General features: G+C 43.3%; 1 protein-coding gene across 17 annotated transcripts in view; it reads left to right on the forward strand.

The window, feature by feature from the left end:
• FGGY (FGGY carbohydrate kinase domain containing) overlaps positions 1 to 16,649 on the forward strand; it is a 386,336-nt gene that overhangs the window by 308,072 nt on the left and 61,615 nt on the right. For 11 of the 17 annotated variants that reach the window (XM_074334784.2, XM_074334788.2, XM_074334793.2 and 8 more), the window contains 2 exons: positions 98 to 218; positions 5,388 to 5,482. The exons of 2 other annotated variants lie outside the window; for them this stretch is intronic. In XM_074334784.2, coding sequence (XP_074190885.2) covers positions 98 to 218; positions 5,388 to 5,482 — 216 coding nt within the window. Of the gene's footprint in view, positions 1 to 97; positions 219 to 5,387; positions 5,483 to 7,974; positions 10,222 to 12,022; positions 12,125 to 16,649 lie in introns of those variants that run through there. 4 more of the 17 variants (XR_016018635.1, XM_074334791.2, XM_074334786.2 and 1 more) reach the window with 3 other exon arrangements.

Consider the following 16,649-nt stretch of genomic DNA (forward strand, 5'->3'; position numbering starts at 1 on the left):
AAGCAGGGTCTGGCACTGGGTAAACACTTCGTACATGTTCCATACCATTTACTGTTGCTGTCCCTCTGATGTTTTCTTCTGTTTTTATCCCTTGAAGTTCGGGACCCGCCTCATTATAGAGGCCATGCAGGCAGCAGGGCACTCGATCAGCACTCTTTTCCTGTGTGGAGGCCTGAGCAAGAATCCCCTTTTTGTGCAAATGCATGCAGACATTACCGGTAAGTCTGAGAAGGAGGGGAGAGGTCATCTTAGGCTTGGCAGCAAATGGTCATGGCCACGAGCTAGACAGGATTGACAATGGGAAAATGTACGTGATATGCCAAATTAGTTTGAATATTTACTGCGCTAAAGTGTATATTTTCAAAGACAACTATGGAGTCTTTGTCGCCATGATGGGGAAAGTGACTTCTATGTAAATCCAGCTATAGCATGATGGTGAGAAATGAGAGAGGTCAGCAAGGGCTACATCGTAATCCAAGCATTTACTCAACGGTTTTGGGAGTTCTTCTGACCCACACATTGTGGGGAGTCTTGAAGATACAGAGTAAGACGTGATTTCTGCCCCTGAGGATTTCAAGGTCTATTGCAGAAGACAAACAGCCAATAGGCGTGTTCGATCTAGTGTGGCAACAGTTCCGACTGAGAAAAGCCCAGGGCATTACGGAAACACGGAGGGCCTCCTCTCCGTGGTTTGGACCTGTGACGGTGCATGACAAGTGATCTGGGGAATCGAGAAGGAAACTTGTATAGAAGCACTGCGGAGCCCAGCTGCTATGGGAACTGTGGGTCTGGCTACAGATGGGAGTTTGAGCCCTAAGACCGTGATATGCCATGACTCCTTCTCAGCTCATCAGCATCAGCGATCATGACACAGATGGAGAGAATCCAGAGTAGTGGGCTGATCCCTTTGTGATATGAGCAGACAAGCAAACAGGATCCATAGAGCAGACCCCTGGGCCCAAGGAAGGGGCCCTATTGGCAGGAGCTTGCTGGTGTCAGAGAGGCTTGCCTGTACTCCTGTCCCTCTGGACCTGGTGCCCTTATCTCTCTTGCTGCTTTCTCTCCCAGTGTCTCTTGGGGAATGTTGTCCCCCTCTCAGGACCTATCCCAGGGTGGCCAGGTACCAGAGCAAGGCAAGGGGATAGAAATAGGGAGGACTGGACCCTGCTTACAGCCCCAACTCCACCCTGATATGAGCCCACCTTACACTAGCTTCCATTCATCGTGATCTCTTGCTGTCCCCCTGCCCTGGGTACCTTGTCTCTGACAGCTGGGTAGGTCAAGTTTCCTGCCTCATCATACCTCCCGTCTTCCTGCAGGTCACGCATATTCCTGCAGATGAGAGCTTTACCAAATGTGATGGGTGTAATTGACCCCTGCACATTGTGAGATGAAACTAAATAAGTTCCTTATCCTGATATTAGAGATATGTAGTGATCTCCACAAGCCAGAGGACAGTATGAAAAAAGCATATAGGCTAAGGGTAAATATGTCAGGATGTTAAGAGTGGAAATTACTACCATTAACCAAGCTCCCACTGTGTGTCAGTATGAATCACTGCATTTACCTTTCGTCCTTACAGACCACCAAAAGGTAGAAATTGGTGCCCCCATCTTACTGGCAAGGAAACTGAGGTTCATAGAGGTAAATTCAGTTGACTGTCCAAACTCACACGTCCAGTAGGAGGCAGGACCAAGATTATAACCCAGGGATATCCAGGCCCAACGTCCCCTATACTATGCTGTTGACCCAGGTTTCTTAACCTTCTGCTCAGTGTTGGACCATTTGCTAATGATGACTCCTTCTTACCTGAAATAGAACCTAGAGAAGTGAGCGGTTCTGACGCAGAAGGAGGAAAGACATGAAACGGCACCCAGATTACCTTGTAATTTTCCCCAGGAGGAAAACTGTAACTACACTTGATTTAACAGTCAGCTAGCTGATTCAGATAAGATTCAGATTTAAAATTTGGTCTTTGAGTGACTTTTCCAATTTCCAGCCTTTCTAATAGCCACAAAGACTTCCTACCTGGATGCAGAAGGGAGGTGAGATTAGCCTTGGCTAACACATCACCCGAGGGAATGGGGAACAGGGCTCCAGAGCTGGGCAGCCCAATGACCCCAGGCCAAGATTCAGTGGCCGCCACTCCAGCCTCTGTAAATGCGGGTCCTCTTCTGGCCCTACAGCCTTGCGCTGACTCAGAAGCAGGGGTACAGCGCTTGCACAGCAAATTCTGCTTTGGAAACTGTTCTTCAGGCTGCTGAATGAAAAGGCTGTTGATCGCTATTCAGATTCTCATTGAAACTGGACCCTTTGTCTCTGACTATGGACCAGTTACAGTTCCAGACAAAGGGATCTTTTCTTTGGCCTGGAATTGCTCTGCCTTGGGAAGCCTGTGACTGACAAGTGATGGCAAAGTGCATCTGTCTTAAAATGCTTTGGGTTCTGCTCAACTCATTAATGCATCAGATAAAATAGTTCACATTCCACACGAAGCTGCCATCTTCCTCTCCTTCACCAAGCACTCAGAGAAAATAACACATTTGCATTCGTTCCTGTAAAAGGCACTACGCAGCAGTGGGTGGAGAGGTAGAGTTTTGGGTGCTGTTAAACATTGTGATTGCTCTAGTTTTCCTGCAAAGAAAGACAGCACCATAAGCCAGGTCCGTAATTCTCAGGAACACATGTTAAAAACACAATGGAATTTGGAAGATTCATTGGGGAAAGTGGGGAGTAATGGAAAGAGGAGAGGGGGGGACCAGCTCTGTGACTCTGGACAAGTCACTTTACCTCTCTGAGCCTCATTTCCCTCATCTGAAAGATAGAAATAATATTATTTCCATCATGTAGATCATACTGAGGAATAAATACTCACACGTTTGTGAGTGCCAAGCTCTGGCTCAAAGTAGGTGCTCAGTACAAGTTCATTCCTTTCTCCCATTTAGGCAGCCCCGCACCAAAAAAGAAGGAGGTGTGTTTGAGAAGAACGCAGGTTAATATTTTGTAAGCAAATCTTTGCCATTTGGGAAACAGCTTGCTCTACGCGAGCAGGGAGAGTGGGGCTTTGCCAAGGTCAGAAGTGTCTTCTACATGAGAAGGAAGAATGTCCCTGGGCATTTAGTTAACTGTGGTTTCAAGAGGTACGTGGTGTGTGCTGAGTAATTACAGGTTTCCCCCACTGACTGGGGACTAAATGTTCTTCCTAGTTTGTATGTTTTAGTACAGGCAATTTCAGTAGGGGGTTTCCCTCTTCCTGTCTTATTATTTTAATCATTCGTTCCTTCATTTGTTTACTCCAAAGCCCTCTCTGAGCACGCCAGTGAAGCGAGCGCGGAGAAGGGCATGGGGATGCCACGAAGGCCAGTAATGTCCTGCCAACAGGCCCGTTACAAACTGAAACGTGTTCCCGGTGCTCTGACCGATGTCCGGAGGGTACAGGGAGACCCAGAGGATGTCGGTGTCAGTACGAGTATGAATCAGGTTCAGGCAGGGAACAGATGACACACTCCAACTGGATTAACTGTAAAAGGCACATAAGGGATCTATTTACAGAGGTGTGGGCAGGGTGGAGGGGAACCCTGGCCATCAGGCAGTACCCTGGGGGCTACTCACAGTCTTAGCACCCCTAGGCGTGCAGCTGCTGGGACAGGGCGGTAACCAACCTGAGTCCGAAGGGCTCCATGAAGAGGGCCACCCTGAATCTTAGTCAAGGATGCAGCCCGAGGACAAGGGGGCCACAGATGTGGGCCACACAGGCCAGTGTGCCAGGACCCAGAGTAGGTTGGGGGAGGGATGGGAAGGGAAGAGGTGGGATTGACCTTAGGGGCAAATGGAAGCAGTGAGTTGGTTTCACTCGGTAATGAGTGAGGAGAGGCTTCAGAGATTCTTAAAGGGAAGCTTTAAGACATAACAACTAAAGCTAATTTAGTGCTTTCTCTAAGCCAAGCACTGTTTTAAGTGCCTCACTCACAATACCGTTTCCCTGAAAATAAGACCTAGTTAGGAGGTGGTGGGAGAGCAGAGGTAGTTATATCAGGGACATCTTCCCAGACAAGATAGGAAGAAAATTCCAGTCTTTGGAAAAAATAAGTCTAATGTCTTAAGTAGAAAAAGATTTAAAGATTTTATAGGTCTGGCCATAGAGCTAGCTTACCTCTGTGGAGTTTGTTGCCATCTCATGATTAGCAAATACATTTATATTTATATTTGTGTGTGTGTGTGTGTGTGTGTGTGTGTGTGTGTAATTATATATATATATATATATATATATATATATATATATATATATATATATATAAATCCTGAGAATTCTAAATGATTTCTATTAATCTTAAACCCACCAGGAGCCCCCTCACCTCTGGGAGTCGGCATGGTGAATGCTCCTCCGTGTCTGGCAGACCCCAACTCATCTTTCAATTTTGGGGTTAATCCTCATCTCTACTCTGTTGACCCCCCCATCCCAGAAATTTGTTCTTTCATCATTTGAGCTTTTACCACGTACTAGGTACCGATCTCAATTCCCGGGATGCCGCAGCAGACAAAGCAAAGCCCCTGCCCTCATGGAGCTTATGTTCTAGGAGGGCAGCCAGACCATAAGCCAAGAGCCTTAGTAACACAGTGTTGGAAGGTGATGAGGAAATAGAGAAGGGGATGAGTGTTGTGGGTAAGTTGTCATTTTCAATGAGACAGTCAGGAAAGCCACCGTGGGAAGGGGATGTTTGCACAAGACTTGGAGTGAGACGGTGGCCCTGTGGACATGTAGGAGGAAGTGTCCCAGACGGAAGGAACAACATGAAGGCCTTGAAGCAGAATCAAGAAACAGCCAGGAGGTCAGGGCAGGGTGGCCATGAGGAGAGGAGAGGAAGATCAGGGTGGGCACCAGTCTTGGGGGCGCCTTGTCAGCCATTGTGAGGGCTTTGGCTTGGGCTCCGAGAAATTGGAAGCCGCTGCAGGATTCATCATACCCTCTCTTAGGACTTACTTCCCTTTTCTTAGTGCATCTCAGTTATAGAATTGAATAGGACAGAGCCAGATCATCTCTGTTCTCCATGGGCCCGGCAAAGCACCAGATAAATGTTTGTTGAACTGGACTTGAACCAAATGGCACGTAACAGCTAGTAGAAGCCTGGAAACCCGGGCAAAAAGGTCTCCTGAGTTGATCTGTATAGTGTTGGCTCCTGTGGGGCCCTTGGCTACTGTACCAGCAGGCAGAGGCCATGAAATCCCGTAGACCCAGGGAATCCCCTGGAACAGGGAACAGTGGAGGACGGGGAGGGGATGCCCACTGCTGCCTCCACAGCAGGTATTTTTGCTGCTGGGGCTGCTTGCTGGCTCCCCACAGTGCCCGGTCCTGCTCCCTAACCAAGGTGTGGCTTTGTCCTGTGCAGGCATGCCTGTGGTCCTGTCGCAAGAGGTGGAGTCTGTTCTTGTGGGTGCTGCTATTCTGGGTGCCTGTGCCTCGGGGGATTTCGCTTCTGTACAGGTATGTGAGGACCAAGGGGTGGGCCCTGGGCCCTCCCCTGTCTGAGGCTTCCTCTTGACAGCAGCTCACGTCTTGCAAAGCACACACAGGATATAATTAAGAAATGATAGGTTCCAGCCAGGGAAAGCACAAACACTTCTAGCCTCAGACATATTTATTGCAGTTTTTATTTCAGTTGGCCTCTGTTAGTGTTGGTGGTTCTGTTTTTCTGTTGATTTTCTTTTTGCTCCTTTAAAATTGCTCTTAAATTCCTGTTTTGAATTTTTCCCTTGACCATTTATTTTCCTTTTAGCAAGTGAAACAGGTAAGATTCAAAACGTAAGTTTTTTCATGTAAATTTCAGATTTGTATTTGCTTATTTCGTCTCCACCCACCACTTCCCAAATACCTTTGAGGCCTCTATCAACAAGAGACACGAATAAAAATGTTAGTGAAAACGGGAATTAAAAGGGAAAATAAGGAACAAAGATATAGGAAGAAGGAAACGACTTAGTGGCGGTGATTGAGCCCACAATTTGACTCTGAGCTTCCTGGCAGCCAAGACAAAAAGAACACATGCTAAGTTGCATAACTCTTTTTTTCAAAAAGAGGAAATATACTAGTTTCTTGCAGGAGACAAAACTTTTCCTACCCCCAAATTGCAAGACATTTCACACATGGGTTTTATGGAGAGACTTTGAGTGGTAACATAATAGTATTGACAGCAGGTTTAAAAAAAGATAGAAAAGCATCCTAGGTAGACGTTAGGAGCACAGGCTCTGGAGTCTGACTGCTTGGGCTCAAATCTTAGCTTGATTACTTATCAGCTCTGTGACCTGACCATTCTGTTCTCCACTCCATTTTTTTTTATCTGTAATAATAACTCCATTTTTTTTATCTGTAATAATAATCAATAGTACACTATGAGTTCTTTCTCTGGATCAGGAATGCACATTTAGTCCCACAGCCACTTTATTATTCCCATTTTATAATTGAGGAAATTGAGGCATAAGTTGGCCTAAGTGGAAACAGCTAGTAAGTGCCCAAACCAAGTCTGGCTCCCAAGTCTTGGCTGAGAGTTCAAGAAACACTTGTTCAGCTGAGCATCAGAGAGCTTAAATGACTCGCCCAAGATCTCAAGGTCAGGACTACAAACCAGGTTTTGTATCAGTTGCCCAGTAATTTATTTGTGACCCTCTTATGTGCCAAGAACTGTGCTAGGTGCTTTTCAAATAGTCTTCCTGATACAACAACATACACCGGCAGCTGAGATCCAGAAAGTTGACAGAACTTAAGGGTACAGTGTTAAAAACAGGCAGATACAAAAGTCTAATTCTAATATCTGTGCTCTTTGTATCACATTTTGGGAAGTGTGGTATACTACAAACTGCTCAAGCCTCTAGAAATGGTGCCTGTGAAATATCCCTTCCAAGGAACTGAGTACATTCATGAATCCTTGTGGATTTTAACGGAAGTTTTTAAACAAAGATGATAGAGTTGAATTCTCAACTTCTGGATTGTCTGCAACTCAGAAACATCACGTGGGGATAATTTATTATTGAAATGTCAATGATGTGTCAATTATTATTTTAGTGTTATGAAAAGATGTTCTCACTAGATGCCTTGCCCTTCCTGGGACAAATTATAATTGCTGAAACAAAAACAGTAGAGATGCCCTCTAAGGCCCTGCATAGCTCACCTCATATTATGTACTGAATGTTCGTGTCCTCTCAAAATTCATATGCTGAAGCCCTAACCCCCAATGTGATAGTATTTGGAGATGGGGTCATTGGGAGGTAATTAGGGTTAGATGAGGTCATGAGAGTGGGTCCCTCAGAATGGGATTAGTGCCCTTATGAGAAGAGACACCAGAGAGCTGCTGCACGTATGCTCTCAAGCTCATTTGTTCTCTCTCTCTCTCCTTCTCCCCTCCCTCTTTCCCTCCCTTCCTCCCTTTCTCTGCCATGTGAGGATACAGCAAACAGGTGGCCCTCTGCAAGCCAGGAAGAAGGTTCTCACCAGAACCTGATCATGCTAGCTAGCATTTTGATCTTGAACTTCCAGCCTCCAGAACTATGAGAAAATAAATTTCTGTGTTTTAAACACCCAGTTTGTGGAGTTTTGTTATGGCAGCTTGAGCAGACGAAGATACCTCATGTAATTTTGACAGTCTCCCTGCCTGCAGGACGCTTTTATCCTTGTGATATGTATGAGCAAACCAAGGCTCAGAGAGCTTTTAGGTAATTTGCCAAAGACTATGGTTAACAAGGGACAAAAGCAGAATTGAAACCAGGGTCTCTCTGGTTCTATATCCTGTCCTGCTTCTCATTCCTTTTCTGCTTTGTTTGATTTTTTTCTCTTTAAATATACATATTTAAAGAGGAAAAAAAAAAAAATATATATATATATATATATATATATATATATATATATTTTTTTTTTTTTTTTTTTTTTTTTTGCCTTTTTAAATATTTAGAGGTGTATTTTTTTAAAAGAAGTGTCATTGGCCACAGGTCAGGAGATGGTCTGCAGCCCCAGCATCGAGTAGTATGACAAGATGGTTGGCTCCGTCAGATACTTCATTGGTGTCTTAGTCTAACTGAAGTCTCTAGCTCCAAGAGGATGCCGCTCACAATTCCACACTGACATCTTCGTTACATAAGATCTTTCATTAATCTTCTGGAGTAGAATCTAAGATATGGTTCATCAAATATTGGCATTGGTGTCTTGAGTAACAGCTGGGAGGCTCACAACATCTCATAGACAAGCTCATGTCTCCTATTCAACCCAAGGACGTATGTGCCTCTTCTGACTGTTTCTAGGAGACACTGTAATCTTGTCAAGATAGCCCTGGCTGAGAGTGACCTGAGATCTTATCTGTCATCACATGCCTGAGAGAATGAACCCATGTAGTATTGACCTCTATGCTTGTTTGTTATATATCATCAGACAGTGTCACCTGGCCTCTCCTGATGCGTCTTTTATTTGTTTATCTCCTTTTTAAAAATGTTTAAATAAGAATTACCAGTCATGTGAGACAGTTGAGATGAAGAGCCTTTGAAAGCTCTGATGACCTCTATGAGTTGTCTGTTCTAATGATTATGTTTGGAACTGCTTTGGAAAGGTAAATGCATGTACACTTGGCTTCTTTCACCCCTCTCCAAAGAAGACCCACCAACCTGGCCAACCTCTGTGCCTCAGGCCTGGGGACCAGCTCAGGATTCTGGCAAGTTGGGGTGAAACAGAATTGCTTCCAATCTGTGATTTATATTTTTCAACCTGAACTTCAGTACAGTTTTTTCTTTGAACTTCAAAGATCCTCGCTTGGTCTTTAGGGTGCCTGCCACTCCTTGTGTTAAGAAAACAGAGCAGTTCTTTCCAGCAACTCAATGATTGCAGCAGGCTAGATGTTTTATCTTCTACACCACACATCTGGTGGTTCAATGGAAGACTTCACTTTTTATCTCAGTGTGCAGACTTCAGTAGACCAAACGAGAAGACATCTCCTCTATATTGAAGGAAAGAAAGGCTAGGGAGGGTCCAGAGGACCCAGTCTGCAGACCTAGGAAAGAGGCCTGCAGGGCTGGGAGACAGGGTTTTAAATTCCCCAGGTCCATGAATGGATGACGTCCGCCAGGGATAAAGCTCTATACCTTCTGTTGGTGATACCAGTTGATTAGAAAGACTTACCAGTGTGGGTTTTACTTAACAGCTCTTGCAAACATCTATATATTTCAATTCTGGGGAAGTTTTATCAGACATAGGGAGAAGAATATTGGATGGAATTTTCTGGTGGGAGATAACGGTCAAGTATGAGGTCCATTACTATTCCAAATTTTGAAAACTGGTGACAATTCCAAGCTTCTACCTCCTGTTCTTGTATCCATTCGTATTCTCATTCTCATAGTCCTGTCTCTTCCCCTGCCCTTTCCTGCACTCGCTTCCATTAGACATCTAAAGTCATCCTACTATTGTTTTTTTTCAAATTAGGATCTCACAAAGGGTACTGATCTAGCCATTCATCCTCACTGAGGAATAGAATTCTCCTTTTAATAGTTTTAAAACTGTGTCTCCAGTAGATAGTGTGACAAGAAACATGTCGTGGTCATCTTTATATTTGCAGCTCAATCAATAAAATGGAATCAAACAACCGAGATGCCACTTTCATGGTAAAAGTTCAGCTACTGAGAAGGGATGCAAGGAAGACAGGCGTCCTCCCACCTTTTATTGGTAGGAGTGTGGAATCCTCGTAGTCTGGACCTCTGTGACCTTTCCATCTGACCACACTCCCTTATCCCTAGAAAGGCACCCATCTCTCCCTCGGCTGTCAGTGTACTCCAACGTGATCCTCTTCAATTCTGAATATCCTGGAAAGCAAACAATTACCATTAGAAGTTGGGAGCATCCCATAATACTTCTGTGGGCTCCCAGGCCCTAGAAAATTAACAAACTGAAAAAAATAAGTTTATGAAATATCAACACGCTTACATTGTCTAAGCACAAGCAGTAGAAAGGTTCTAAGAAGTGCAAAGGATGCATAAAACAAGAAACTGGTTTCAAGATGCTGGGAGAGAAAACCCAATGAAACGTCAAAGAGGCAGAAACACAAAATGGTGTTCCACTTTGCTTCCTTCGGGCATCTGCAGATGTTATGAGCTTTCTGCCATTTGTTATCTTGAGAGACAGGTTTTTTTCCCCCCAAGTCTATACAAAACAAGGTTTCATTCTAACAGTGCTATTTATCTTGACACCTCCCCCCCACACACACACACACAAAAAACAGTAGAGGAAACATCTGAAGCAAAAAGGAGACAGTGACAAAAGATCAAAATGAATTCAGCAATCAATTTAAGGCGAGTACCAGTGTAAAGAAAATAAGACCTAGGAATCAACCAATTCATCAAACCTTTCTTCCTCCCACAGTGTGAGGGCCACCGCCTCATAAAGCATTGACTCCATGTGCTCCCACCATCAACTTTCCCTGTCACGTTCCAGACAGACTCCTGTGTCTTGCAGACCAATACTTGTAAGTGGCCAGCTGAGAGCCCTGATTACTCATCCTTTCTGTAATGTGTGCCCACAAGATAAACCATCCACACTGGCCACTGTGGTCTGCCCTCAAGGTCAGTCCTTGCAGACATCTTCATTGCTTAGCTGAAGCCTCTCCTATCCTTTTTCATGAAGTTTACTTTATTCAGAGCCAGTGCTATTCATCACCTATTAAGTGCTTCAGAGCCTGTGATTTTATATACGGTATGATACAGCTCCATTCTGTTCTATTTTGTGAGAGTCAACTCTTTGTGATTTTTAGTTCTGTTTGGCTTTCTGTCACCATAAATACCAGTTTTACATTTGCAAAGTAAAGCTGATTATCATAACTTCAGTTTCTGGAGACTTGGAAAGACTGATATATAATGGATATTGAGAAATATGAAACCATCCCATCTCTTAGCACATTCAGTCATAGTTTGCTTTTCTTTATTTTTCTGAAATACAACTAATCATTCATGTTCATTAGGAAAAAAGAAAATTCAGTTAAGTTAAAAGAAAAATATGAAAACACTGATCTTACTCCCCTAAAATAACCACTATTTAAATTCTGGTTGCTATCCTTTGTGTTTTGATGCATATTTTTAAATCTTTGTTTACTTTTTTAAATTCCAAAAATGTTTTCATATAATGCATACTGTTTTCTAGCCTTTCCCCTCCACCCCAAAACATATAGTTAATGCTTTTATTTATTGTGTCTGTAGGATGCATAATTTTCTACCCCATAGATATGCCATGAGTTATTTCACCTTGAATTAAATATTTAGGTTGTTTCTGTTGTTTGAAACAATGTTGCACTAACATCTCTTTAGCTAATTTTTGCATGCGCCCTAAGTTATGTCCATAAAATACATTATGGGTATAATTGTTTGTCAAAGTTTGCTTGACTTTTAGTATTTTGATACATATTAACACTTGATAGTAGTGTATGAAAATTCAGGGCTCACGCTTCTTGTGTACAAGGAGTCTTTTGCTGTGAATTTGAGTTCCATTTAGCTTTCATCCCCAGGCCTCTTATAATCCTATTCATTTCACATATAGTCCTGATACTGTCAACTTTGTCTATTCACCTTTTTCCCTTTGCTGCTTGAGCATGTGTTTCTGGAGGTGTGAAAATCTAGTTTCTAATTAAATAGATTCAGATTTCTGATTGAATTTTCAGTGTCCTGTCCCATATGCCAGTGCCTCATAGAAAGTCAACAGAAAATCCTGGAATGGGAATTAATGGTTTAAAGAAGGATTAAATTAGGAATGTGATGCTGACCCAGCATTGATTATACTTATTGCCATACCCGATGGACAGTACATTCGGATCTTTTTCAGAATTGTTCCCTCTCATGAATGAATGGACGAAACAAATTCAGGTTCTGATCAGTTGTAAACCTCCTTGTTCCAACCTGCTTTGCAGAATGGAATCATAGATGTCAAAGTCGAAACATTAGGTCAAATTTAGAATTCTGTGTTCAGGAAATTACTTCGGTACATAAGATCTATGACATTTGTTCCTTACAGGGTAATCCAGGAACAGGCCTGCTCCTTGCCTACTACGTTCCGTCCCTTGTCGTTCCTAGAATCCTTGCAGCAACCAGTGGTTGTTAGCAGTGCCCACTGTGAGATGAGGACTCTGAAGCATGGAGAGGTCATAGTATCACCTTGCATGATACAAACTTTACGCTCTTTTTATTCCATCAAACCATAGCCCAGTAAATATATATATCCATTGCTTGGGAGAGTCATAGATTCCAATATGGCAACTCAGCTGCCCTTTACGGGGGGGGGAGGGGGGGGTGATTTATAGAAAATATCAGCTTCCACATGTGTCAGCACAGCGCTACTTGATGCAGTATTGACTATAGAAAATAAAAATAAGAAATGTGCCATCTTTGGTTTGGAAATTTTCTAATTCCTGTTGCCTTTACAAGACTTTATATCATACTCACCAATATTTTGCTTTATTTATTTGATTTCAATCATAATCTGCCCATTTACTTTTTATAAATGATGGAAATAAAAAAACACTTTAATTAAGAGCTTTAATTAAAAGACATTTTTTATAGTATTGTTATTTACATGAATAGTTAGGCTAACAAACATTTTTCCCAAATATCCCTCTTTCCCTTAATTTTTTACTCAAGAATTTAAGAATTAGTCTGTTATAAAAGCAAAACTGGCCAAACACCAACTTGATCCTTTAGAAACTTAAAAGGGTTATAGAACTGTATTTCTAAAATAAAGTTTACCTAATTCTTTGACTTCATTTTGTTCAAGACAACATTTTATACTGGTGCAGGTCTGAAAAAATATGTAGCACCTTTCCATGGAAACAAATGCTTATAACTAATCAATTCTTCATTCTAATTATCATTATGCATTTACATTTCATAAAAAATTCCTTGTTGGAAATGAATAGGTTGGGTATTTTATTCCTTTACACGAGGATAACTCATGGAAAGCAGATCCGTCCTGTATAAGCTTAATAGTCAACACAGTAAATTAGGCTATGGAACCAATTAGGAGATTAGGAAAGACAAGGCCTTAAGTTAAGTCAGGAATTTCCTGTAGTTGGGTGGGAAACGTCCTAAAAAATTACTAGAGAGAGAGAGAGAGAGAGAGAGAGAGAGAGAGAGAGAGAGAGAGAGACGCACACACACACCTCTACACCTACACACTATTGGACAAAATTTGATTCAGAGTCATGCAATGGATAGAAGTCTTACTGAATTCTGGGAAGGAGTTTTGGTTGCAGCATTGAGGCAAATGATGGAGAACGATGCAGAAGGGTAAAAATCAGTACAATTGCTTATTGGAGGAATCTGATTCTCTGCCTTAAACCTTGAGAAAGTGCCATGGGTTCAGAAACCTAAGTGGAGGGTCTTTAACCATGCATATCAAAGAAATGTGAACATTACAAATTTTGATATGATGTTAAAAGGAAATTTCCTATACTGTCATCATAATAATTTTACAGGTGAGGAAAGAGGGTAAGAGAAGTTAAGTGACTTGCCAAAGCCAGTGGCTAGAAAGGGATGAAGCCACGGTCCAAGACCTAGGCTAGGATTTCAAAGCCAAGGATTGTTCAACTCGATCACATAAGGAAATGGACTCTTCTGGGGCTAAGTGTGATTGCCATTATTTTGAAAACCAGTGTCAGAAACACACAGCCAGAATTAGGATGCATAAGATAGTATCACCAAGTTAGTCAGGGTCCCCTCACAGGGCACCCTCAAATTGAGATAATGTTAGAGAGTTTAGTAGGTAGATTGTGTCTGAGATTGTGGACCAGGGCAGAGAAGTGACCAGGAAGAACGTGATGCCCTGGGGTTGGTAACAGCTGGACCTGAATAGGTGAGGGGAGAGTACAGTTACCGGAACCCAGAACAGAGGGCTGTGTGGAGACTCCCAAGTCAGCTGTCTGGTCAGTGACCCCAGAAGGAAAGAGCTGGGGTCTTGATGGCATTGCCCTCCCTCTCTCTGATCTCCTGCCCGGCTCTCCATAGGCTGGATTCAAAGGTAGAGGGCAAGGGAGCCCATTGGTGTAATCAGTACAAGTAGGCCTGGCTAGGCCTAGAGAAGGGTGGGGAGGGGTCCTCAGGAGACATGCAGATGTCCAACACATCATCCAGGCTGAGGTGCTCGGAGAGGTCCGCTGACCAGGGGCTCCATCTGAATGGTTTGGTACAGATTTGATGAGATAAGGTACTTACATCAGCATGTAAATCAGTTACGACATTTTATTCATAGCAAGATGTTCTCAATGAAGGATAAGCATGTTTGTTCACGTTCTGGGGCATGTGTCTTATGTCACGATGGATGTGCCCTTTGAGATAAGCACTGATCTAGACTCTACAGCTCTGCAGACATGCTGGAGTCCTCAAAAGGGATTCCCCTGTCCCTGCTTTCATTTCCTACCTTTTCTAGGCAAAAGACAGGAAAACGAATACTCATGCACCTCCTCTGAGCTGAGCACTGGGCTAGGGTAGTTTAGATGATACTTCATTCTTACAACTTACCTTATTCACCTCACCTTTACAGATAGGACACGGCGGCGTAAACAGAAAGTTTAAATAACGCGCCCATGGTCTAACAGCAAGTAGCACTAGCACCCAAGTCCAGATCTGACTCCACTGTCTGTGCTTCTTTTGTCTGGACTGGCCCGAGGAAGTGCTTATGCTTACCTGACATTAATACCGGGAAGCAGTGGGGCCTTATAAGGGAAGCACCTTGTTTGGGGACCCAGGGCTGAGTTCTCTGTTGTCAGTGACAACCCACTCATGGTTTCTGGGAATAGACACACCCCAACTCCCAAAGAATCAGCAACATTTATGGGGTCTCATGTGATTCCACTTGACAAGGCCTTGCCCAGCCCATCCAGCCAGATCGGAAAGCAAAGTCAGTTTTTTTTTCTAAGGGACTCTTGTCTTGTTGCATCTCTTCTTAAACTTGGGAGGTCAGGAAGACGATGGAGAGAAAGAATCCATAAGAGGGATGCATTTCCTTAGAAATGTTATTAATTGGCTTAGCAAAACAAGAGAAGGAAATAAAATAGCTGCTCTTTACTAACTAAAGGCATCTTCTTTCCTTATCTCATTAAAAATTAAAAGCACTCTTGGTTTAAGTAGGGCAAATTAGTAATTAAGTGCTATATATTCAACTTGTGTAAACATAATATTGAAGGGGAGGCAAATTACTCACTCCGCCGGCTTGTTTTTGCCCCCATTAATGCACCTTTTCCTCAGCTGCTTCCTGTGATGTCAGGATGCATTTTTTGCTCACCTCTCCTGCTGGAGGTCGGGTGGGCTATGATCACCGGGCTGACAGATGACAGTTGGCTAGATCTGGAAAAGGCATGTGTCTGAGCCTTGATTCAAGGAAGTGATGAGGTTTCCTGTTTAGTTCTTTAAGCCAAGGTTCATCACAGGAGGCTGCCACGTGACAGGGACAAACCTAGACAGTCACAAGACAAAGAATTATACATATCTCAGTACCACGGCGTCCCCAGTCTAGTGGGGAGGAGGTGGACGCAAGACAGATATAGTTACAAAAACGTCAACACTGAGTATAATAGCAAAGACCGTGGGGCCTTGGCTTGGGTTTCAGTTATGGACCTACCACTTACCTGGGTTAAGTTCCTTAATTTCTGTGTGCCTCAGAGTCTGCATATGTAAAATCTGACAGTAATATCTGCACCATAGATACATTACCTCACAGTTCATGCTGTAAGGAGTAAACATGTTAGCACATGTAGTGTGCAACAGTGTTTATTTAATGTGGCTGTTGTTTGTTTACTACAATTGCTTTACAATGAGTTAATGGAGCGGCAAGGAAGGGGTATCTTCCACTGCTTTGAGGGCTGAAAAAAATCCTTCTAGGAAGGCAATATTTGAACTGGGCCATCGAGGAATTAGCTAGTGATGGAGCTGGTAGAGCTGGAACTTGGGGGTGGGGAGCCATGTGACGCCAGTTCTGCTCTTAACTTTTGCAGTGGAATGCCGTCTCTGAAAGCAGAGGAAGGAACATTTGCCTCAGCCCTACACAAACCTCTCTCCATTTCACCTCATCCCAATAAATATTAGCAATAACTGCTGGAACCTCAGTCATGTGGTATTGTGGCAGCTCCCTGCCAAGTATGGTGGAGGGGTAGGGGGGTGGTATAGAAGAGAGAAGTGAGCTGAATCCACTGTGGGCAGGATCAGAGGAAATCAAATGGGACGGAAGAAAGCAGCCCTCTAAGTCACCTTGCCACACTCAGGGGTAATGGCTTCTCCTTGACTTGCTAGCTGTGTGAACGAACCTGCCTAGGCAAGGCCCTTAATATCTCCGAGCCTCAGTTCCGTATTAACTGACTCCACATATTTGCTGCAAAGATTCTATGAATGAAAGCACATTTAGCACACTGCTTTTACACAGGGAGTACTACTGTTATTTCCTATATTAGTGTAATCCTCACAACAAACCTCTGAAGTAGTTGGTATCATTGTCCCACTTTATAAAGCAACAAATTGAGGCATCAAGATATCGATAAGCTGGCCACAAAGATGGTGAGTGGTAGAAGGAGGCTTTAAACTCAGGTGGTTTGGCTCCAGACTGGCCTCTACATACCCCTTCAGCCGAGTGCTTTAGTGGCAGCTAGAGTTAGATT

This window comes from Rhinolophus sinicus, chromosome 14, assembly GCF_057876585.1.
Source record: "Rhinolophus sinicus isolate RSI-liver-muscle chromosome 14, RSI-T2T, whole genome shotgun sequence".
NCBI classification, from domain to species: domain Eukaryota; kingdom Metazoa; phylum Chordata; class Mammalia; order Chiroptera; family Rhinolophidae; genus Rhinolophus; species Rhinolophus sinicus.